Consider the following 25,935-nt stretch of genomic DNA (forward strand, 5'->3'; position numbering starts at 1 on the left):
CCAATTTCTAACCTTTTTTTTAGCCGTTTTAAAGAAAATCTTTTTGAAAAATATAAAAGTTATTTTTGAAAAATATTTTCTTAAATAAATTATTTTGTGTCAAAAAAAAATTATTTATAACTGTCACACAAAAATAATATTTAAAATAAATTTTTATTTTACGAATTTTAAAATTCCAAACAAATAGGTATTAAAAAAATATCATTTTTAGATTATATTAATGTTACTTATTTTACAAAATTAAGTTATAGTTTAAATTTAAATAATTTTAATATTAATTTTACTTAATTTACAAAATAATCTTTATCTTAAATTCAAATAATTTTTGTCTCAGAAAATTAATAAAATATTTGTTTTTTAATTTATAATTTTATTTATAAAGTATCGTAATATATTTATATACTTATATTTTTTTAAAAATATTGTTTAAAAAATAAAAATATCATTAATTTTAAATTAAAAATTAAAAAATTTAAAATATTTAAATTTAAAATATGAAAATCAATTTTATGAATCAAAATAAAATATGAGGCGTATAGTTCTATTTTTAAATAATTATTTAAAAAATATAAAATGAAACAAAAACCCTTAGTTTATTCTATTTAATTATTTTATTTTTAGCTTTGTTAGGAAGAAAGAATTTTCTTTCTTTGGTAGTAAATTAAGGAATGAGAGGCTTACCAAGCTTTTTGAAAAGGAATAAATATTTATGTTTCATTTATTTAAATGATTATAGATATATCAAGATTTTATTTTTATTTGATCATCATTTCAAATCTAAAGTTTTTTCTTTTTTTATAAAAAAAATTATCTTATAAATTGTAATAATAAAATATGGGAAAATGACATTACAAATTGTGTTCTGTCTGTTTTGAGATGTCAAGATCTCGTGTGGCTGACTATGTTTGACGGAGTGTGAAACAATTTCATAATGATGTTTTAAATTTAATTATTATATGAAAGTAACGATTTTGATTGGAGTAAGTAGTTATTATTAAAATGACATAATTGCGTTATTAAAGGGAAAGTTAGCGGGAACTGTGGTTGGAGGGTCTGCTTTATCTTTGCTTGTTCCCATTGTTTTGTTTGGTTCCTTTCTAAAAGAAAAAAAATTATATAATTATTGCTTGTATGCATGCTTCAAGGGGCATATCTCACTTATTACTTTAGTATTTTTTGTCCTAAGTTTTATTTATACTATTGAAAAAGTAAAAGTTGGATTTTTATCACACCTTATTTTGAAAATTTATTTATTTGTTTGTAGGTGAAAGGAGTGTGTATATGAGAAGATGAAAATTACACTCTAGTCTAGGTGTGCTTCTCTCATGGAAACACTCATCTTTCTTAATTGTGTTTAGTTTTTTTTTTTAACCAAACAATTATGATTGGATAAGATCCATCTTTGAATTATAAAGGGTATTTCCTCTAGCCAACCCCATTTGTTTAAAGGGGTGTTTTGCTAACATATGGGACAAATTGTTCATGATGATATGGGTAAAAACAATTGTAGTCAACTTTAAGGAATTATATGAAGTTGTTTTTTTTTTCCCGAAAGAGAGATTTGCATGGAGCTAAGGAGATGTTCAATATTTTCAAAAATTATGAAATCATTGATGAAGTTGTTATCCCACCGAGAAGAGACAAAAGGAAAAGGATATGATTTTGTCATATTTAGAAATGTGAAAGATGATAGATTCTCGGTTGTGGCTTTGGATAATATATTCATAAAAGGATGCAAAAGACTCCAAGGTTTAAAGGAGACTTTGATCAAAAGCCAAAGATATTTGAAGTTGAAAATAATAGGAATAATCATGGCTGGAAAAAGGAGAATATCATGTCTAAAAATGGTAGAACTCGAAACTATGAGCCTATAAACGATAAGGTAAAATCATATGCTCAAGTTATCTACAACACTGAACCAAAAGTATCTAGTGACGTCAACTTGAAGAACGAAAGAACTATGGTGCTATGGAAGGCAAAAGAAAAAGAAAACCCAGTATTTTCACACCTTCATTTCAACCTAGGGAATGCATAGTTAATAAGATTCCAAAAGGCATTTACGGGGGTGGTGGAAAAATCGAAAATGACTTACAACATGCAGGAAAAGTTCATATCGAAAGGATATTTTACCATTAAGATAACTCCTCTCGGTGCAAATCTTTGTTTATTGGAGGAAAATCAAGAGGGGAAACTTAAGGCTTTAGTGGATTCGGCACCAAAATGGATGAGTGAATGGTTTTCAGAAATCCGACCTTGGAAACCTGAAGATGTATACAATGAGAGATTAATATGGTTACGCCTGTACATTCCAGAAAATTAGTTGACCAACCGAGGTATGAGATCGACGAAACCTATTCGAATAAATGAATTCTTTGAGGCCGAGTTGGCATGACAACCGATTATGGTGAGATTAGCAGACCGAATTGTCGAGTTGTCATCCACTAACTGGAAATTGGTTAGGATGTCAGAATAAACAAAGACGGAGTCGACTTCCTATAAGTTAGGAATAATACGGTTAGTGCAAGTCGGATCCGATGACAATGCTAAAATGTCATCTGAAGGGTCATAAGAAATAGTTGCAAGATGATACATTATGGTAGGGGAGTTATAATTATTGAAGAGATAGGCGTTATTGACAAGAGTATTTATGAAGAATGTGGGGAGTCAAGCAAGGAGGGAGAGAAGGAGATGGATACCTATAAATATGAAGATGCTTTTAAGGGTAAAAGGGAAAGCAAAAACGAGACAAGCATACATAACAGACACTCCAACCATTCATTTTAGGCTCTTCTTGATTAAAAACAAGGAAGTTAACCTTTTAGTGTTTTTTAGTAAGAACGTTTAGCACCTACCGTGGAGCCTCAGTAAAACTTTCCCATGCCATACAAAACCATCATCAAAAAACATTAATACTTCAGTTGGACAATGTCGGGATCATCTCCCAGTCGAAGCTATCCACCATCGCCACCAGATATAACTTAATTGCTCGCGATGGTAGAAGTATTTCGTCAGCAAAATGAGGTCTTGCAAGACAATGTCCAAGTTTTGCAAACACAAAGTCTTCATTATGGAGATACAAAGGAGGAACCTCTAGACTCTCAACCTTTATCTGAATCTATCAAGGATGATCAAGTCCTAGAGAACTTCAAGCCACCGTCGCTAGTATCTTTCAATGGTAAAACTGATCCACATGAGCATATTATTGTCATCAATAACGAAATTCCAATACTAAGGGCATATGACTCACTCAAGTGTAAGCTCATGGTCGGGACCTTTAAAGAGGGTGTTTTGAGGTGGTATATGAGTCTACCCAGGTTCTCGATCATCAGCTACCAAGATTTAACCAATAAGATGGTGCAACATTTTTTGGCAAGTAAGCATAGGAAAGTTTTGACTACCTGTCTATTTAATGTATGACAGGGGCATGCGGAGTCTCTCCGAGAATATATGGAAAGATTCAATGAAGAAACCATCAAGGTATCCCATCCGAATCAGGAAATGTTTATCGGAGCATTTCATCACGACCTTAAAGTCAGACAGTTTAATGAATCTTTAGCATAAAAGTAGGCGTCCAACATGGATGAGGTTATCACCTAAGCAGAATGTCACATCAAAGGAGAGAAAAGTAATATGTAGAAAAGATCCTGAGATGCGAAAGAAAAAGTTTGGACCAAGGAATAATGAGATGGGCATAGGAAAGAATAATTTCAGCTGGGACCTAGAGATCGGCCAATAGCAAGACCATTCTTGCGACTGTTTGAAAAAGAGCAGGAATACACGCTACTAAATGTTAAACGTGAAGATATCCTAAAAGAGGTTTATCATCTCAAGTTTCTCCCCAGACCGGTACGCCCAAAGGGGGTGCATACTGTGATGAGAAAAGACGGAAGTGCATGGTGTGCATACCATAGACTCCGAGGATACCACACAAAAAATTGTCAACAATTGAAGAAAGATATTGATATCTTGATTCAGAGAGGTCGACTATTATCGTATGTTAAGGATGTGGGAGGTCAATCTGGAAAGAGAAGTCCTCCCTGAGAGGACCCAAGTTCGGAAAATCCTACATAGAAGAAAGGAAAGAATACATAAGAAGTCCGCGAAGCCAGGATAACTTTTCATACACTAAATACCATAGCATGGGGATTCTTGGGAAGAGGAGAAACCATCTCGGCTAGGAAAGTGGTGCATATTGAACAGAAGTTGCCTTCAGAAGAGAAGGAGGGCTCGGTTGTGATCAATTTCTCAAGAAGAGACTCAGAAGGAATGTTAACTCACGAAAATGATCCAATGGTGATTAAAGTTTAGATCCATGACTGAAGTGTAAAACGAGTCTTGGTAGACCCCAGAAGTTCGATAGATATTTTATATCGAGATGCTTCAAGGGGATGAATTTTGATACCACCGAACTACTACCATTAAAATGTACCATGATGGGATTCTCCAGAGAGCACGTACAAGTGTTTGGGACATTTGCCTATAATGACAACCTTTGGTAGCAGAGACCATGCGAAAAGTATCCAAGTAAGGTATCTAATTGTCAATGTTGCGTCCCCATATAACATTATTATTGACAGACCCTCGTTCAGTGCTATAGAGACAACATTGTCCATCTTATATCTTATGTTAAAGTATCCTCTAGAAGAAGGTCGGGTTGGAATAGTGAAAGGTGATCAAGGAATAGCAAGAAAATGTTATAAAGATAGTCTAAGACTCAAAAGGAGGGGTCATGCCGATGAACCAATCAAGAGCGATCAGTCAAAAGTAAACTTAGTCGATATCGATCCGAGAGAAGAGCTATCAAAAAACCATGCCAAAGGATCTTTTGTTAAAGATAGTTAGTATAATAGTAGAGAAAAAGGGGATGGAAATACTACCAAAATGAATAAAGCTTTGGTGGTGTTCATGGAAAATGGTGCAAACGATGATGGAGTAGTTGGCGGACAAGATGGATTAGAAAAATATGGTACTAAAGTAACTGTGGACGAGTATCTCAAGATGAGTATATGTAGTCCTAAGAAATATGCAATTAGGGAAAGTAATCCCTGAGAAGTCAGTGGGGGAAGATTGTGATATGTCAGTACCTGCATGAAATGGTGACCAGGGTGGGCCTACGGATTTGGGACAACTTGAAGAGACAAGAGATTCAATATATTCGAGCCCATGGGGTGATGAAGGCCCATTAAGAATTAGTAACCAAGCTAATCTTAAAAGTATTATTGAGGAGACTTGGGCTGACAATGACCCAATTCTGGTATCAAATTCCTCATAATTTTCATCGCTCATTCATCCCAAATATAAAATCATGCCAAAAATAATACCTCGACACAAAAATACCAAGAATATGAAAATCAAGTCGTTGTCGAAAGTAGTGGGAGTTTAGTAAGACTTTCAGGAGGATCAATCCTCTACTGTGAATCTTTTACTGACTCAGATGTTCGACAAGGAAACAATCAATTTTGGAATGAAGTTAATTTAGATGTGTCAACTAGGGTGTGGAAGAACATCAAGAAATTGAGTGTGTATGGAAATAACGATAATGAGGTATATGTGGAATTTATAAAAGAGATGGAAGCAAGAGATCAAGCTGGAAAACACTCAAGGAAGGGGAAGGTCATTAAGGTAAAATGAATATTATGACATTTAACATAAGAAGGTATGGCAATACCTAAAAAAGAATGAGGATTATCCAAATTATCCAAAAAGGAAAAGTAGACATATTCAGGAGACAAAAGTTCAGGTGATGCAAGAAGGTATAGTTAAAGGGATATGGGGAAGAAATGAGATGGATTGGTCTGCAAAAAGAGCGGAGCGATAATCTGAAGTCATCCTAATCATGTGGAACCAAGGCTCAATCAATCCCAAATATAGGTTTAATGAAAGTGATTTTCTTGGTCTAAATGCATAATGGGAAGGTGTCAATTTTTACTTTATTAGTATCTATGCATCTTATAACCTAGCAAGCTCTGGGCTGATTTGTTGAGCCTAAAAAATAAGTTTGATCAGGGGGAATGGGTGGTGGGAGGTGATTTTAATGTTGTAAAAAATATGTTTGAAAAAAAGAGAAGAGTGTGACTAGAAAGAGTAGGAGATGGAAGAATTTGGTAATTTTATAGATCAAATGAACCTTATAGACTTGCCAACAGTGGGAAACAAATTCACATGGTCTAATGTTGGGGGTGGGGTGGCAACAAGGCTAGATAGGTTTTTAATTTCATAAGGAGACATTGAGGCTTGTAAGATTGTGGATCAAGAAATCGGAAGTAGAGATATTTCTGATCATATACCGGTATGGATAAATCAAGTAACTCGGACTAGGGGACAAAACCTTTCAAAGTTATAAAAGTGTGGTTGGATCATGACAAGTTTCTAGAATTTGTGAAGACGTAGTGGGATTCCTTCAATGTGGTAGGTGTGAGTGCAAAATACTATTAGATATGTTTTGAATGATGTCAAAATCAGGTAGCTTAGTACTTTGTGTATATTGCACCTTATCGCCTTTGTATAGATGTGCATCATCATGATAGGACATGTAAAATCAGATTAAGTAGGCCATCACATGCACACAAAAATGATTTTTCATGAAAAAGTAGTCAGTGGGTCGATACAATCTTAGTATGTATCAATACATACTGAGTTGTTTTTCAAAGGAAATAATTCTGCCTATAATGTATTGATACATGGGCAAGACGAGTTGATACATCCTGTGAATGAGTCGATTCATTCATGGTTCAAGTCAACTCCAACTAAAGAGGTTTTCAACCTGGCATTCCCCTCCCTCAATGTATCGATACATTGAGGGACTAGGTGGATACATTAGGTGGATGAGTCGACTTCCCTGTGTTTGGATTCGACTCCTTCTGAAGCATTTTTCAAACAAATATTCCCTAGCCTCAATGTATCTACTCCTTTATGCTTTGTATCGACTCCTTCAGCTTATGTATTGACTCATTCTAGTTTTGAGTCAATACATTCTGTTCCAATTTCAAAACTTACATTTTTGGCTAAAAATCTATTTTGCTTGTTTTCTTTCTACACACACACATATAGATAAATATGCATTCATGCATCATTTCTCAACATTGAAACCAAGAACACACTTATAAATTTCTCATCATCTTCAACCTTTCTTTGCATGCATTCAACAACTCCACATAATCATTTTTGTTGTTTGTTATCAAGATAAGATTAATAAGGTCCAATTTAGGTGGGTGTAATCAAATTGGGTTGAGTCTTTTCTTTGGAGGTTTCATTGATAAGACCTTTAGGGTTTTTCCTCCAAGATCAAGGGTTGATTTGGGGGTTTTCGCACAAGTCTTTGCAACTTGGATTCAACGGAGTGGAAGCTTTAAAGAACGGGGGTTCTTGGAAAGGAGTAGCGGTAACCGAATGATCAATTGAAATATTTGGGGAAAGATTTCGCAATTGAGATTCAGCCGAGTGAAAGCTTTGAAGAACGGAGGTTCGATCAAAGGAGTAGTGGTAACGGAGTAGTAAATTGTGTGACTTGATCAAGATAGATCAAGGGAAGAGAAGTAGTTAGGATCAACATCAAATATATGATTTGGGATTTGAATTTCTATGACTTCTCTTGTAAACTGATATTGCAAAGGTTAGTTACAATATCTCAATTTGATTTTGAATTAAGGGCAGACATACCTATAGTGAGGATAATTAGGGAATTTCCTAAACAAATCTTGGTGTTTCTCTCTCTCTCTCTCAATCTCTTTTTACATTTTGATAACAATTGGTGTGTAAGTTGATTTGCATAAAATTTTGGTTGTATTGAGGTTGTCATAGCCTAAAACTCACCCTACCCTTCACAATGTTCACCTAGGTCACTAACCCTAATCATGTGCATGTCTTCATGGTCAGTCATATCATTTGCATAAGCATTGGTTCAATACAAGAGGACAGATATCTTGGATTCAAAGCATTATGCTAGTACCTAATGGAGACTAGGGTTTCCTAGTAGCTTGAGGTTGCTCAATCAACCAAAACCCTAATTTGAGGTATCTTTGATTCTTGTGTGAGTGTTTGACATTGAAGATTCAACTGTGGCTTCTTGGTGAAGCAAAACCTTAGTTTGATATTTCCATTTTTTGATGGCCAAGGCCAAACCCTAATTATGGCTATCATTCATTGTGTAGGCAACCGACCCTAATTTCATCTGATTCATTATCATCCATTGTGCATGTTTCACTTGCTTTGTCAAGATCCATTCGAGGCCAATTATTCTTGGTTTATTATGAGGTCTCATTGGTTTGATTAGCATTCATTTCAAGGCTTTACATGTTTATCTTTTACTTGATGTTATTCATTGGTTCAAGTCCATGTCCATGGCATCACAACTTCCATTTAATTTAATCCATTCATGGCCTTTTCATATGGTCATTTCTAGTGCATGGTTTGTTCATGATGTGTCTATTGGTTCATACAAATCCCATTGTCCATTGGTCCATGTTAAGGCCTAAGGTGATCAATTTAAGTCTTGTCATCATTCATTTCATCATCCATTCAAGTTTTTTGATTTCAAGAGGTTTAAGTTTGATTATGTGGATGGTTCATTCAAGTCCATGTTCAATATGATTCATTGCATTTTCAATACCATAATTGATTATTCAAGTTAGTTCCCATTCCAATCATTTCAATATTAACACCATTCATTTAAAATAATCAATGCCATTCATTAAGGAACAAACATCAATTGCATTCATTATAATTACATCAAATGTCCATACATAGAGAAAAATTACAAGTTGACAATTTTCTACCTAAGTTGACTTTTGGTCAAATGTTGACTTTTTGGTCAACTAGTTGACCAAAGTCAACTAACCCATCCTACATCCCAGACCCTAATTTCTTGTTCCTAGCCCTTTGTGATCTATCATGCTTCCATCTTCTTGATTTTTTTTGCTTTCTTCACGTGTAAGCCATGTCCATCATTGTTTGCACCATCCTACAAAAGAACCAAGCTCATGAGATTGTCAAGCATAACCATAACAAAAGTAAGTCATGATCAACCATTCAAAGCAATCATCCAATGCAATCCATCATAATCATGCACAATTCATTAAATCAAATTAAGGTCACTTGCACACATCATGGCATTTCAATATTCATCTAGCTAAGCATGTTAACATTAGCATCATGATATAAGCTAATAACCACACATATCCATAACAACCATGTAAATGTACCAAATATAAAATATGAATTTACAATGCATTCATAATAAGCATTCTAACAACTAAAGCAAAACCCATTCAACATTTCAATACCAAGCAATGCAAAATAGTTCACATCATAGCAGTACTACCATTCATTGCAAACCACAATCACACATACATGATTAACAAGTAGCAGCAGCATGCAATACATTCAAACCAAACACATTCAACTATAAGACCTAACAACTCATCATAAATCATTGTAGCAGCCCATAACGTTTTTTCCGTGCACCAAACCTTACATCATGACCTCACTTGCATACAACAAACCAAATAACCTGTAGCAAAACACAAGCACGAGCCAAGTAAAACCAGACTAGAAGACCAACATACCTAACTACCCACAAATCATGCCATGAACCTGCAGAAACAATACATGCCTGCAGCAGAACAACACAGACCAAGTGCAAGCCCTATAAATATGCAAATCAACCTGCAATTGACACAAGCACATCAAGCAATTAGCATACAAAACAACCAAAATAGTCCACCAAGCATGCAACAAACTTACAATGTGAAACAGATCAAACATTTCCAAACACAAAATAACTCGAGCAAGCTAAATAAATTCCAACATCACCCATCATCACTGACCTAACCTAATTGATCCAACATCACAACTTGAACTTACCAAATGAACTCATCATAACTAACTCAATGCCACATCACTAACTAACAGAAGTTCATAAACCATTGCCAGCTGGAAATGCCTTAAATTCAAAAATCCATAACAGGAAACTGAAATGCCTCGAATTCACAAAATTCTAACCGAATTCTAACGGAATTCCCTTACCCCTAGGCATAACTAACTCTCACCCTTGAATACATCAATTTTCAACAACTGAATCCTAACTGATTCTCACGGATCCTGAGGAGTTGAACCACCTATAAATTCAATTATTCCCTAATCATTAGAGGCTCGCAATCATTACCTACCCAATCATTTTTCATCTCTGACCTCATAATTGCTCTAGACTCAATCATTGTTTTCCACCACAATTCATGAACCTCTCAATTCATCTCATAATTTTTTTCCCACCAAAAACCATTAAATCCTTCTCATCATAGAACATTTATATTCTCACTCTCTCTCTCTCGAAACCACACCCAAAAGCATTTTCAATTCAATCCATCACTCTCATTGCTTCACTCACAGAGCAACAATCAGCTCAGAAACATAAAGAACTCAACCTTTCATTCTCAAAAATCTCTCAACATAAGAAACAAGAATAATAAGAGAGAAGGAAGAATAAAAAGCATATAAGAGCAAAGAGGAGGAGGATTCGAGTTACTTGAGACTTCACTTCCATCTTCATCTTCAAGTTGCTCTGGTAGGTCTTCCGAATTTAACTTATTCTTCTCTGTTTCTTGTTACCGATAGGTTGAGTAGGAGGTGGGGACCAATAGCCTTAAGGTCTACGATCGAATCATGATGTGGTTGCCATTTAATTTATCTTTTAAAAATTAGGGTTCTTCAACTTTCTTCTTCAACTCGAATGATTCTTGGGGAATTATAGGATTCTATCGGTGGATTCAGATTCAGGGCATCAAAACAGGTTGAGCGATAGTGTTTGGTTTTATTTTTGGATGCCTCCGACATCGGAGACAACCTCCGGCACGGCGGAGGGAGAAACTGAATTGAGAGAGAGAGAGAGAGAGAACACACACATTGTTGACTATTTTGAGTCCTTTCAATGCATTTCACGTGCGTGTTTTACTTTGACTCATTAATCCTAGTCATCGTTGAGTCAATTCCCACTCATCATTTGCCTTATCCAATGCATGTTTTCGTTTGGGCTTCCATGTACATGGGCTTAGCCATTTTGCTGCATGTCATCATTGTTCTGCTTATCACACCCTGTCACCAGAATTCCCCCTGTTTTGCTTTCTTTCAAATTTTTTGCTATTAGTTTTTTGTGATTTTTTCTCAACTTTTTCTTGTTAATTGGCTATTATTTTGACACATAAAAGATCATGAATTAGCTAATATTATTAGAATGGTTAGATTAACATGTTTAGATCTATTAGGTTCTAATTTGTTTTTAATCACTTTAATGTTGAAATGTTAATTACCTTGGAAATACATTGAATAAGCATGTTTTACCTAGGCCTTGATTATGTTAAAATTATATTGATCTTGATTTTGATTCATGATTAAACCATGTTTTTCAATTTGATCCATATTCATGTATTCCATGCTTATTTGATCTTGTGATCATAAACTTTTAATGCTCATTTAATTTCCCATTAGATTATGGTTATCTTGAATAAATTGAAAATCCCATTAGTTCATACTAATTCCATGTGTTTGTGTGATTACATGCCATTGATATATTAAGTTCAATTCAAGTGTGGATCTAATCCATCATGAACTTTAACCATTCATTTACCTTGTATTGTTTAAGGACACCATTCCACTTGACTGTTTCAGGCATGATATTTGGTTTGTAACTTGTTTAATCTATATTCCTTACCCTTTGTATTGTATGGTTTCATTCCCTCATTGTGAGTCATATGTCCCTCAATCCCATGCAAGTGTGATAACTTAGGTTTACTTCTTTTTATAGTTTACATGCATGCTAACTGAAAAGATAAAACAAAATAATAAAAATGAAACTTTTCAAAAGACAAAAAGCTCACTTGATCCAACGTTAAGTATTTTCCAAATCAAACTCACTTCATAGCAACGCGGGTACTTGATCTAATGTCAAATATCTCTTATCCATTTTATTCCATTATCCACAACCTACCTCAATCTCTTCTCAATCTCAATCTCTTCTCTTATCAATCTATCTCATTATATCTCTCTACCTCCATTCTTCACACACACTTTTTCATAATAAATGTCAAACACTTGATCCAACATCAAGTGCCTTTTTCAAAACAATTTCTCAATAAACTGGAATGCAAAAATGGGGTGTACATGCTTGTACACAACATTCAAGTACTTGGGTTGTCGGTCATACCTAGCTTGGAGGGCCGATGCTTGACTTCCTCCTCAAAACATCTAACAATAAAACAAGTTTAATCAAGTTACTCTTAAGAGAGAAAAAGGGTAGTTAGGATGCCATTGTCCTCTAAACTTCTGAGTATTCTGATTGTTGGTCGTACTTAGCCAAGGGTTAGATACTTTTCTCCCTCTAAGTATCAACGATTCAACTTACCAAATCATTTCACAAACAAAACTTCTTTTGGATGAAAATGAGTGGTTAGGATGCTACTGTCCTCTCAACTCTCAAGTATTCTGATTATTGATCGTACCTAGCCAAGGATTTGATGCTTGCCTCCATATTAAAATCAAACCCAACCAATCAAATCATTTTTTTTGCCTTAGGGCATCTTTCAAACCTTTTTCAGAAAGGGCGTATTACTTTTGCTCTACCGGGAATGACACTTAAGCCTCTATGTGTGAGCAAGTAATGTTTAACTACTAGAGTGCAATCCAATCGCATCCATTATATTGCAAACAAACAAACACTTAACGCTCTCATGCTCGAGCATACAAGCAAGTGAACAGTAGAACATGAACGTCAACATTATTCATAAAAACAAACAAACAAATACTCCATTTGTGAGCGGAACTACGAAGCTCTAACTTCCTTAATGCATGAATGAGGATACGTAGGTACAAGGTTCGAAACCTTTGCGAGCACACTAATTTAAAACTTATTTTCTCTTCCCATCTTATTCTCATCTAATTTCATTGATAGCAAGCAACATTCAGATAAACAATATCCATATGCATTAATACAAGCTAGTGGTTTCCATGGAGTATCATGGATGTGAGGGGTGCTAATACACTCCCCTTGCATAACCTACTTCCAAATGCTCTCTTGGTTGCGAAGACCATTCTCTTTGGGGTTTTATCGCTATTTTCCCTTTCCTTTGGAATAAATAAAATCTGGTGGTGATTCAGTATTTTTACGCGGCGCGACAGAGGTGTCTTAAACTGTTTTTGTGAAGCCATTACAATCTAAACAATTACAATTAATTTATCACACCTTAAACATAAAAAGAATTAAGATTAGTGTATTGCACACCAAGTGTTTGATATTTTGACTGCACACTAAGTGTTCGATAAAAATCCTTAGTCAATTTTATTTTTACATTTAATTGGAAATCATGTATCTTAGTGTGGTTTATATTCAAACAAATCATATTGAACTTGTTGGTTTGATTTTCTCATCCTTAACATACTTTATACTATAGTTTATACGCATATCGATTCTACCAATAACGGTTCGGATAAACGAGAGTCGATCCAGATTCTCTTTCGCTTGCCATAGAAAAATATTTTTCAAAACTAAATTTTTAATAAGAAATATTTATTTGGTGATCTATTCAACTCCCTCTAGATCATTTCCCTCGTCTAATAGTAGGGAAGAATGCCTACACAATTAAAAAAAATGAAACTTTTGAGAGAAAGGCTTAGGTGGTGGAACAGCGAATTGTATGGATGGCTAGATTTGAAATTAGAAGATGTTGTCTCCAATCTTAATATAAAAGATGAGTAACTATTATATGTAAATTATGATTCATATGAAGAAGACAATATTCTATAGGTGAAAGCACAAGAAGAGGTTTGGAGAGTTTTAAACCAGAAGGAGAGTGTTCTTAAACAGGAGGCCAAACTGAGATGGCTTCAAGATGGTGATAAAAACTCAAAAACAATTCACAAAATGATGAAAAAAAACCAATAATTAATTCAATAATACCAGTGCCAACTTGTGAAGGGAGAGTAGAAGTAGTAGTTGAGGTGAAAGAGGCTGCTAGAAAGTTCTTTGAAGAAAATTTTGTAGAACCTCATAGTGTAGCCCGGGATTAGAAAAGAATGTAAGTCAATCTAAATATAAACCTATTGATGAATTGTCTTATTCTGAATTACAAGTTGCTTTTAAAAGGTTGGCTTCAAACAAAATAATATTTTCATGCTTATAAGCCAAGGGTTTAGAAACTGAAAAAAAATGGAGGTTATCAAGAAATCCATGTTAGATGCTTCAAAAGTTAATGATGAATAAGAGAAATCTTCTTGTTCTAGTTGTGAAACTTGTCACATTTGGCAAGAAGAGGTTAATACTCTAAAAGCCAAATTAGACAAGGCATTATGGCCAAAGGTCACATTCTCTATTAATCCTACAAAATTCAAAAGATTTTTAAATGTTTCATACAATAAGTACAATTATGTGGTAAGGAAGTCTAATAATGAAAGTCACTCTCGTCGTCACTTGACTTGTCACTATTGTTGTAAGAAAGGTCATACCATTGCTAAATTCAAATTTAGGATATTTTTGGTTCCGAAAGGTATGTTTCAATGGTTTCCCAAATGCAACAATATTTCGAATCACTCTCAAGGACCCAATGAAAATTGGGGACCTAGCATTATTGATTAACTTTGTAGGTAAAATGTCTTGACTCTTTGAAGAGCATATATGATCTTAACAAGGAAAACTCAAGGCATATAAAAGGTAACATCTCTTTATTCATTGACTTTGTGGCAAAGAAGAAGAATGTTGTGACCTATGAAGTTAACAAATATAAATGTTAAATCGTGAAATAGGTAATGTAGGTAAATCCTCATTTCACTACTATCTTTGATATTATAATTGCTTGAGAATACTTATTATTATTAAGGTTGAATAAATCACTTGTGATGTACTATATCCGAGAAGCATAGGAAATGTTTTTATTTTTCATGATGCAAATGAATCTTTAGAAGACATACTCAAAGTCACCAAAGAAAGAATTAATCAACTTGAAGCGGTGAAACCTGAGGAGGGGGAAGATGACAATATTGAAAAGGAGAAGGATGAGAGTCCAACTAAAAGTAGACGATCTTCCTTTGGCTTGGACATCTTCCAAGGACCATCCAATCGATAACATTCTTGGGGAAATCACCAAAGGCGTGGCTACAAGCTCTAAGCTAAGTAATTTTTGTTATCAGTTTGCATTCGTTTCACAAGTTGAACCTAAAAATGCAAAAGATGCCTTAATTGATAAGCATTGGTTAATGGCCATGCAAGATGAGTTAAATCAGTTTAAAATAAATGATGTGTGGGACCTTGTCCCACTTTCGCGAGATCATTAAATCATTAACACTAAGTGGGTTTTTAGAAATAAACTAGATGAAAACAAAGTGATAACTCGGAACAAAGCCCGACTAGTGGCTCAAGAATATAACCAAGAGGATGGCATAAATTATGAGGAAACTTATGCTATGGTTGCCCGCTTCGATGCTATACGTCTTTTACTAGCCTTTGCATGCTCCAAAAACTTCAAATTATTTCAAATGGACGTGAAAAGTGCTTTCCTTAAGGGTTACATAAATGAGGAAGTGTATGTTTCTCAACCTCCCGGCTTTGAAAACCATGAGTATCCTAATCATGTTTATAAACTAAAATGAGCTTTGTATGGTCTCAAAAAAGGCCCTTATGGCTTGGCATGAGCGACTTAGTAATTTCTTGCTTGATCAAGGATACTTGGAGGGAAGTTAGATACTACACTTTTCATTAAACTTCAAGGAAAACATCTTCTTCTAGTTCAAAATTTATGTTGACGATATAATATGTGGTTCTACTAACATGCAACCAGTCAAAGAATTTCTAAGCTTATGTAGGGTGAGTTTGAGATGAGTCTAATGGGGGATTTAAATTACTTTCTTGGACTTCAAATCAAGAAACTCAAGGAAGGAACATTTGTGTGTCAAGCAAAATATTGTCACGAGTTTCTTAAACGCTTCAGAATGGCAGTTTCAAAGTCTATTGACACTCCAATGCCCATAAATGGAAACTTGGATAGAGATGAAAATGGTAAGGATGCTAGTGTCAAAATATGTAGAGGTATGATCAAATCTTTTCTATACCTTCCTACATCTAGGCCTGATATAATGTTTAGTGTGTGCATGTGTGCTCGGTATCAATCCGCTCCCAAGGAATCACATTTAAAAGTAGTAAAGCGCATCCTTAGATACCTTAATGGTACATCTAAGTATGGAATTTGGTTTTCTAAAGGGAGTGATTATAGTTTGGTTGGTTACTCTGATTTTGATTTTGCCGGTTGCAACTTATATAGGAAAAGTACCAGTGAAACTTGCCATTTATTTTCAAACTCCCTAGTTAGTTGGCATAGCAAGAAGAAAGTCTCAATTTCTTTGTCAATTGCCGAGGTGGAATATGTTGCAGCCGATAGTTGTTGTGCTCAAATTCTCTGGCTTAAATAATAATTACTTGACTTTGATATTAAATTTTGACGTATTCCTATCATGTGCGATAACACTAGTGCGATAAACCTAACAAAAAATTCGGTGTTACATTCTCGTACTAAACATATTGGCATATGTCACCATTTCCTACGAGACCATGTTGAAAAGGCGATGTCGTTTTTGAGCATGTTGATAGCAAAAATCAACTTGTGGATATTTTCACAAAACCACTTGCGACTGAGCCGTTTTTCAATTTGTCAAGAATTAGGCATTCTCGATATCTCAAATCTTGCCTAAAATATATTATTGCATGCACTCTTCATATTTTATTTAACTTTTGTTTGAAATTTTATTTTTTTGTGAAGTGCATTCTCCGTCTCATCCTATGAGGTAATATCGTTCTAAATTTATCTCTTTATCCTTAAAGTTTCTATGAATTATGTTGCTTATCTATGACTAAATTGATTGCATGTTTATGATCCAAGAGTATGTAATATACTTTATGTATGAAGAATTTCATATGTGTTCACTTCCAAAAATTTCAATTGATTACACATGATTTTTTCAATTTATATGCTTATAATGACATCTTGTTTAAATCTCTTCATTATATATCACTACTACGGAAAACACCTATCACAACGATTGGAAAATGGATACCACCATGTTGAACCAACCATTGTAAGGTAAAGTATGATTGTATGTATGACGTTTTCCACCATGTTCATGTGAACGTGATTGTATCTATGTAATGCGCTATCTACCATAATGGTTACTTCAAAAAATCGTTGTTATATTGTTAAAGCAAAATATTTAACAACAGTTATACTAAACAACCGTTGTGATATATACACTTGAGTTTGTTATAAATTATGTGAAATGATTATTTCGCCAATGCTCACTAAATATATAACCTTTCAATCTACACTATAACATTATAACACTACAAGTACACGTTCAATTCTTGATAAGCATTCTTCACACAATTATTTGCATGTTGTTCTTTGACAGTTAGAACTTTGTTTAGTGATTGTAATTCTTCAACCATCCCTCTCTCCACCTCTAATTTTGTTTGCAAAGTAAATAATATTTTGCAAACAAAATTAGAGGTAGAGAGATGAGTGGTTGAAGAACTACAATTACTAAACAAAGTTCCAACTGTCAAAGAACGACATGCAGATAACAATGTGAATAATTCTTGTTAAGAATTGAACGTGTACTTATTTTCTAATACAACTTTATCTATCATATTTGAATTTTCTAATGCAGTTTGAAAAGTTATATATTCGGTAAGGGATTGGAAAAACACTCAAACCACATAATATATAATAAATTCATCTTTTAAACAAACATTAACAACAACATTCATCAAAAACACTCATCAACAATAAATCATAAACAACAAAAATGATATTACAAACATATCAAGTCATAGAATGCTTTAGAAACGTAACATACATGTCCCATAATGGCGTGTTCACAATAAAATAAGGATGAAACTAAAGTTAGAGCCGCAAACTCGTGTCTATCTTGAATGGATATCATTTTGGATCTTTGACACAAGTTTGCAACGCTAACTTTAGCTCCATCCTCTTTATTGCGACAAGCATCCCTGCCTACGAGTCAAAACAAGCAGAAATTTCAAACATTATAAAACAAGCTATTGAAACAGATTTTGAAAAAAAACTATAGTGAAAACGAACCTGTAAATATCCATTGGCTAAGATTTGATGTTACAGTTTTGTTTTGGGGTTTCCATATGAGAGAGACGACTGACAGAGTTCTTAGGGTTTCATTTTGAGAGAGACTAGTGAAAGATTTGTTAGGCTTTTGTTTTGAGAGAGACAATCATTATATACTAAAGCGAGAGATAATTTTGTTTATATATAAATAAGTAGCACCTTTTACCACGGTTGAAAAAAAAACAGTGGTGATATACAAGGTCAATCACATTCTTGTCATGATAAATGGCCAAATTATTTGTGTTGGGGTTCAATCCATTTCACTCCATGTATATTTCACCATGGTTGTTCTACATGACCGTTGTTACATGTCCTTTAGTAAATACAAAAAGAAAGCACCCAAAAATAAACCATCACCATGGTTAAAATGATGATTATTGTAAAATTAGTGTTACGAAAGGTCTATTTAGTAGTAGTGAATATCTCACATCATAAATTCCTTATGTTTGAAGTAATTTCTATGATCTTTGCAATTTAGCATGTTATTTATCTTATTCTTGCATGAAAAATGCATTTTTGTTTTCATGTTTTCTTTTATTTATTGTGTTATTTTGTTGCAACCTTTTATGACAAATATGTTGAATGATTTAACTCTTTTGCCTATACTTGGTTGTTTATTTGTGTTTGAGCTTTGTTCAATTTGACATGATTCTATATGAATGCTCATTTAAGTTAAATGTTTTAACTCTTTACAACGCCTCTGAGTGAGTTATATATTGTTGTGTAATTTTCATGATACTTCTCACAATTTTCGTCTTTGTCTCTTTTTGATGTTGTCAAAGGGGGGGAAGTACAAGGTTTATGATGCAAATATTCAGGGGGAGCTTTTCAAAATATATCAAGTGCTTAATATGTTTTGCTATCATAGGAAAGGGGGAGTATGTGAGTGCAAAATACTCTTAGATATGTTTTGAATGATGACAAAACTAGTTAGCTTAGTACTTTGTGTATATTGGATCTTACCATCTTTTTCTATATGTGCATCATCATACTATATATATATATATATATATATAATATATATATATATATATATATATATATATATATATATATATATATATATATATATATATATATATATATATATATATATATATATATATATATATATATATATATATATATATATCAATCTCTTTTTACATTTTGATAATAATTAATGTGTAAGTTGATTTGCAGAAAATTTTGGTTGTGTTGAGGTGTCTTAAAACTGTTTTTGTGAAACCATTGCAATCTAAACAATTGCAATTGATTTGTCACACCTTTAACAAAAATATAATTAAGCTTGGTGTATTGCACACCAAATGTTTGATATTTTGACTGGACACTAAGTGTTTGAGAAAATTCATTAGTCAGGTTTATTTTTACATTTAATTGAAAATCGTTTATCTTAGTGTGGTTTATAGTCAAACAACTCATATTGAACCTGTTGGTTTGTTTCTCTCATGTTTAACATACTTTATACTACGATTTATACAAATATTTGATTCTACCAATAACGCTTCATATAGACGGGTGTCTATTCGGAGTCGCTTCCGCTTGCTATAGAAAAATATTTTTCAAAACAAAATTTTTAGTAAGACAATTTTATTTGGAGAAATTTATTCAACCTCCTTCTAGATCATTGCACTCGTCTAATAGTAGAGAAGAATTCCTACACGATTAAAGAAAAATTGAAACTTTTGAGAGAAAGGCTTATCTGGTGGAATAGAGAAGTATATGGCTGGCTAGATTTGAAATTAGAAGATGTTGTCTCAAATATTAATAAAAAAAATAAGAAAATATTATATGTAAATTATGATTCATCTGAAAAAGATAAGATTCTATGGATGAAAGCACAAGAAGAGGTTTGGAGAGTTTTAAAATAGAAGCATAGTCTTCTAAAATAGAAGGCCAGACAAAGATGGCTTTAAGATGGTGATAAAAACTAAAAAACAATTCAAAAAATGATGTAAAACATATCAATAATTAATTCAATAATATTAGTGTTAACTTGTGAATGGAGAGTAGAAGGAGTAGTTGAGGTTAAAGAGGCTGCTAGAAAGTTCTTTGAAGAAAGATTTGTAGAACCTTATAGTGTAGCTCGGGATTGGATAACACTGATTTCTTAAAGTTGGATGTTTTGGACAATCTAGCTCTTTAGGAGAAATTTTCATAAGATGAAATTAGAGAAGTAATTTGGGATAGTGCTAGTGATAGAAGCCCGTGACCAAATGGCTTCAACCTGAATTTTCTAAAGAAATGTTGGAGCGTTATAGGGGTAGATGTGGTAAATTTCATCCAGGAATTCCATGAGACTGCCAAACTCCCTAAAGCCATGACAACATCATTTTTAGCACTAATACCAAAAGTGGATAACCCAGGATTTTGTGGAATTTAGGCCCATTTGCCTTATATGATATATGTACAAAGTGGTGGCTAAGATTCTAGCTTCAAGATTAAGAAATGTGATTGGTAAGGTGATCTCCAAAACCCAAACATCATTTGTCCCAGGTAGACAAATATTAGATGATATTTTGCTAGAAAATAAAATCCTTGACTATACCAAAAGAGAGAATAAAAGTTGCATGATGTTTAAGGTGGATTTTGACAAGTATACGATTGTGTCAACTAGGATTAGCTTAGAAATATGTTGAGGAAACTATGATTTGGAACAAATTGGTTGGAATGGATGGAGGCAGGGGTTTTCTCTATCACCATATTTGTCTTGATAAATGGTAGTCCTACTAAAGACTTTGGGGTTGGTAGAGGACTTAGGAAAGGTGATCCTCTATCAGTTTTTTTTGTTTACAATAGTTGTTGAGGGGCTTGCAGGTCTGGTGAAACAAGCAATCAACATTGACTTGTTCAAAGGGTTTCATGTTTTGGAGGGAGTATCATTTAACTTAATCCAATTTGCAGATGATACAATCCTGGTGGGAGATGGATTTTGGTCTAATTTATTAGCAATCAAGTCATTTCTGAGAGGTTTTAAGATTATTTCAAGATTAAGAATCAATATGTGGAAGAGAAAAACCTATGGAATTGGGGCCAGGCACCATTTCCTTCATCCTGTTTCATATTTCTTGAGCTGCAAAATTGATAGTATACCCTTTAAATTCATAGGGATAATGATTGGTTCAAATCCCAAAAGATATGAGAGTTGGAAGTTTGTGTTAGCAATGATGAGAGGCAAACTTACAAGTTGTAAGGTGAGATTCTTATCTATAGCAAGCATGGTCACGCTTATAAACTTGATTATCAACAATTTTCCAGTGCATCATCACTCTTTATTTAAAGCTCATGTTGAGGTGATAAAAGAAATAACAAGTATCCAAAGGAACTTCTTTTGGCATTGGTATGCAACTGGAAAAGGAATATGTTGGGTGAAGTAGTATAAAGTCTGCAAAAGTATAGGTGAGTGTGTGTGGGTGGGTGGGTGGGGGGGTCTTGGCATTAAAGATGTATAGAAATCTCAAACAATGTTTTTGGTCCAATGAATTGAAACGTAAGAGATCAAAAAGCTCCTTATGGGGGGGGGGGATCTTGTCAGCAACAACCGGAAGGAGATTATTAATGGTTTCTTGAAGCATGTTTCTTACAAGCTAGGATATATTTCTAATATCCCATCCTGGTCTGAAAAATGGATTGGAAAAATTATTTGGCGTTACAGTTTCCAAACTTATATCAAGTACAAATCGATAAGCACATAGATGTAGGAAATATGGGAGAATGGCGTCAAGATGAATGGAATTGGTATGCACATCTCAATATTATGCAGCAGGGATCCCAATAGGGAATAGTTGTAGAAGAGCCAGAGGTAATAAATAGGTTATTGATAAAAGTTAATTCGAAATTTAATGTGAAAGATGACATGGTCTAAATCAGTGCTGGTGGAAAAAATGTCATAGATTGTTATGTGAAAATCATGTAGGGTATAGATGATAATTAGGTGGAAGAAACTCTAAAGAAAAAAATGAAGTTGGTGTGTGAAACTAAACTCCTTAATAAAGTAAAAGTATTTTGTTGGTGCATTTTCCAACACAAACTCCTAAGAAGATTGCACCTGCATTTCAAAAACATCATTCATAATCCACATGATATGTTGTGTGTGTGTGTGTGTGTTGTTTTCAGCAAGAGGAAGACGTAGGACATCTATTTTTGAGATGCTTTATGGTGCAGAATGTATGGCAAAATGTATGTTCTTGGACTAGACTTGATACAAGTTTTGAGGTGAATATCATAGACCACCTCTTTAGGGCAAAGAAGAACTAGGTTGGGAAGGTCGATTATAAGTGATTAAGTGTCATTTGGATGGCTTTTTGTTGGTTAGTGTGGAGAAATCATATATTATTCAATAATGTAGTAGCTAGTGTTACTGAGTTGAACTTCAATATCAAAGCTCTATCTTGGTTTTGGCTTAGTGTATATTTTAGTTCCAATAAAAATGTAAATTTTATGATTGGTACAAAAATCCTCTTCTTTGTCTAAATCTTCTTTGATCATTTGTCTGTAAGATTTGTCATTTTTATTGTGATTGGGTTAGAGTACCCATAGTACTATATGTCAATACAACTTTGATTATTAAAAAATTAAACTTAAAATGATAAAGAAATTTTGCATCTATTTCTTCACCATACCCAATTGTGTTATAGGATTTTCACATTTGTTAAAAGAAGTTTGTCAGAGTTTGGTTATCCGTTTCAAAGGCCAAAACACTGAAATAATAATTAATTATTAGATCTACTACCTTCATTAATGCCATAGCTTCTGAAGCTAGCGGAAACATACCTGAATGCATCGCACGCTCTAACATACAACAGGTCACCATCGAACTTTATTTATTCCTGAAGGAAAGGGAAAACATCGATAAAACCTGGGGAAAGAGATATGCTGGGTAAGGAAGTCAGTTATGCAAGGGGAAGGTATTAGCATCCATAACATCCATGGCACTCCATGGGAACCGTTTTAATTGTTCTTGCTCGAATATGTGTTATATCTAAAGATTACTCATAAAAGAATGAGGTAAAATAAAAAGAAATAGATAGAACGCTCGGTGAGGATTGGGGCCCTCATGCCTATGTATCCTCATAGTGCAATGAGGAATTCAGAGCTCCGTTGTTCAAATAACTAGTGATGGGAGATGAAAAGAGGTGTGATAAAAGTATGGTCTAAATCAAAGGCTAATATTATTTGAACTCCAACAAGGGGTGAAATATGAACCCAAGAGCAAAACTGGTATAGACTAAGACGTGGAGGAAATTAGGCATACCCATTATATTGTCTTACCAAAAAAAGAATGAATTAGGTGTTTGGGTATAAGCCAAATAACACTTGGTTCACAGGATGACATAAGATGGAGCGCAAAGGGATAATGTATTTGGATCAAAGAATAAGGTGTATCACATGAAGTGAATGAAGGTAGAATATGAATGCATCGTGAAAATGAATGGAATGAACGACCAAAGTCACAAAATTGAAGTTTTGGGTAAAGAGTGACTGGAAAGGTATAGTTTGAAACCAAAGGTAATGGTATATTGGAATCCATATGATAAATGGTATTTGTAACCCAAGAGTAAAGGTGGCACGACTAAGATATGGAGGAACAGAGGCATACCCACTGTATTGTCTTACCGAAAAGAATGAATTAAATGTCTGGGTATATGTAACACCTCAAAATTTGCCCTCCTCTCGTGGGACTAAGCATTAACATATTTGCATTTCATTTTAGGGCATTAGGCATTTCATGTTGCATATCATGTGGTTACATTGTGCAAGCCATCTTCCCAAGTCTTGATCAGGAGATGAGGAAGTCAAAGGTGCAAGCCAGGGTTTTATTGATTGATCATGGGCCATCTGAGGATTGGGCTGTGAATCAGGGTTTCATGATTCTCAAAAGGATATTGGTCTTCACTTTGATTGCAATGATACATCATCATCATCATGGTTTGGTGTCATCAGAAGATTGAAGAAGATTCCTTGAGATTAGGGTTTTGACCACTGGTCAACCCTAATCAGTTGCATTGGGCCAATCAGGGCTGAATCAGGAGATGAGGTTTATGATGGTTATGGGGTTCATTCTATGATTATATTGAGCTTATTGAGGCTAGGGTTTCACCCTTGAGCCATTTCAGTTGAAGAATGGAGCTCAGATTGATCTATGCATTGCCAGATTCATCTGTCAGTTGGAAAAGTCAACTGTGGTCAACTGTACATGATCTGATGGATGTGGAGGTGGAAATGAGTTGGATACACTTCATTCATGTTGGAACAAGTGTTATATGACATCTCAAAGCTTAAGAATGAAGAAAATCAAGTCAGGACAAAAACTGCCAAAAATAGAAAGTGACTTGTAATTGAAGTTTCCAAAAATGGAAAGTTTTTGACCTCAAAGCCACGTGTCCAAGGAAGCTTCAAATGAAAAATTGTTCAACATGAAAGTTGTATATCTTGTTCTCACCTTTCCAAAAAGTCCAAGAACTTGAAAATCCCATGTGTGGTTGGAAAATTAGGGCTCAGTGAAATTCAAAAATGACCCATAATCAGGAGGCCATAACTTCCACATGCTTTGTCCAAATTGCAAGTTCTTTATATGCACAAACTCCATTTGACATGTACTTTCATGGTGCATAATTGGATTTTCCCAAAAATGGCCAATTCAAAAAGTCACTTTTCAACTGGACAGCTGAATTGGACCAGGGGCAAAATGGTCCAACTCTCAGAATAATTGGAATTTGGAGATGGGACTTTTTGCTACACCTCATAAATGGAATTTAGAGTGTGTTGGAAGCATCATTTCATGGCTAAGGCTTTTGGATTGAGATTTGGCTTGAAAAGTGAAAATGCCAAAATTGGACAAATGCATCCACATGGTGATTTTGAGATTTACACAACCAATGAGCATGAGGCAAGTTTCTACAGCTCACATGTGATAATTGAAAGGTGTATGTGCTGTCAAAACAGGTGGCATGAGCTGTCATAGTGGAATTACATTTTTACCCCTCACTTGAAATAACCAATTACACTAACAATGCTAATTTGGTTAATCACACACTTAAGCATGGATTAAGCTACCATATATAATCATAATCATCTGTTAATCATAACAGAATACACAATTCCCCAAATTGGATCTCAAAACTCTCCAAATTCTCAAGTTTTCTCTCAAGAACACAAATCTTCAAATCCAAGTTTCTTCCTCAAATCTCAACCAATCTTCATGATTCTTGTGGCATTCAACTACAATCATCATCCTCAGCATCTGTTTTGATAGTTTGGAAGGAGAGGAAGGTGGAATCGCGACTGTTCAACATCACCTCATCAATGGCAAATCCGAATTATGGACACTAGGAGCAAAGGCGATTGAAGCTAGCATCTCTAATCATCTTCCCTATACCTCTTGTGCATCTGTTTGGAAGAAGAAAGAGCAAAGGACCACGTGGATTACACTGCCATAACAGGTTCCTTCGATTTTCGAATCTCATGCCTTGCCAAATGTTTATATGTATTCTGTAGTTCATTGAATGTAGATTACGGTGATAGTCTTAGAATTGCGAATGGATGACTGTGTAGGGAGAAATCTAGGATTGAAATTTTGTGCCAAAACCCTAATCTCTTCGATCCGCTCGATTTAGGAACAATTAGGACATATGGAGTTCGTATTTGGCTTGTGCTCGATTAGACGGTTCGAACGGATATGCTCTTGCGTGTTTTGGTGACGATTTAAGATTTTCGTGTTCTTGGCATGGCTGGTTGTGGACGATGAAGTTCTGGAAATATTAAC

General features: G+C 34.3%; 1 protein-coding gene and 1 long non-coding RNA gene across 2 annotated transcripts; one reads left to right on the forward strand and one right to left on the reverse strand.

The window, feature by feature from the left end:
* Positions 1-8,703: 8,703 nt before the first annotated feature.
* On the reverse strand, positions 8,704-10,967 carry LOC127138540 (uncharacterized). Its single transcript, XR_007808802.1, has 3 exons — positions 10,523-10,967; positions 9,564-9,663; positions 8,704-8,959 (listed from the first exon to the last, which is right to left on the reverse strand). It is a non-coding gene; the product is annotated as an uncharacterized LOC127138540 (long non-coding RNA).
* A 4,897-nt stretch (positions 10,968-15,864) lies between these two features.
* On the forward strand, positions 15,865-16,446 carry LOC127108663 (secreted RxLR effector protein 161-like). The gene has a single exon (XM_051046018.1). The coding sequence runs from the start codon at positions 15,865-15,867 to the stop codon at positions 16,444-16,446; it is 582 nt and encodes a 193-aa protein (XP_050901975.1).
* The last annotated feature ends 9,489 nt before the right edge of the window (positions 16,447-25,935 follow it).

The sequence above is a fragment of the Lathyrus oleraceus genome, chromosome 1 (assembly GCF_024323335.1).
Source record: "Lathyrus oleraceus cultivar Zhongwan6 chromosome 1, CAAS_Psat_ZW6_1.0, whole genome shotgun sequence".
Classification (NCBI taxonomy): Eukaryota; Viridiplantae; Streptophyta; class Magnoliopsida; order Fabales; family Fabaceae; genus Lathyrus; species Lathyrus oleraceus.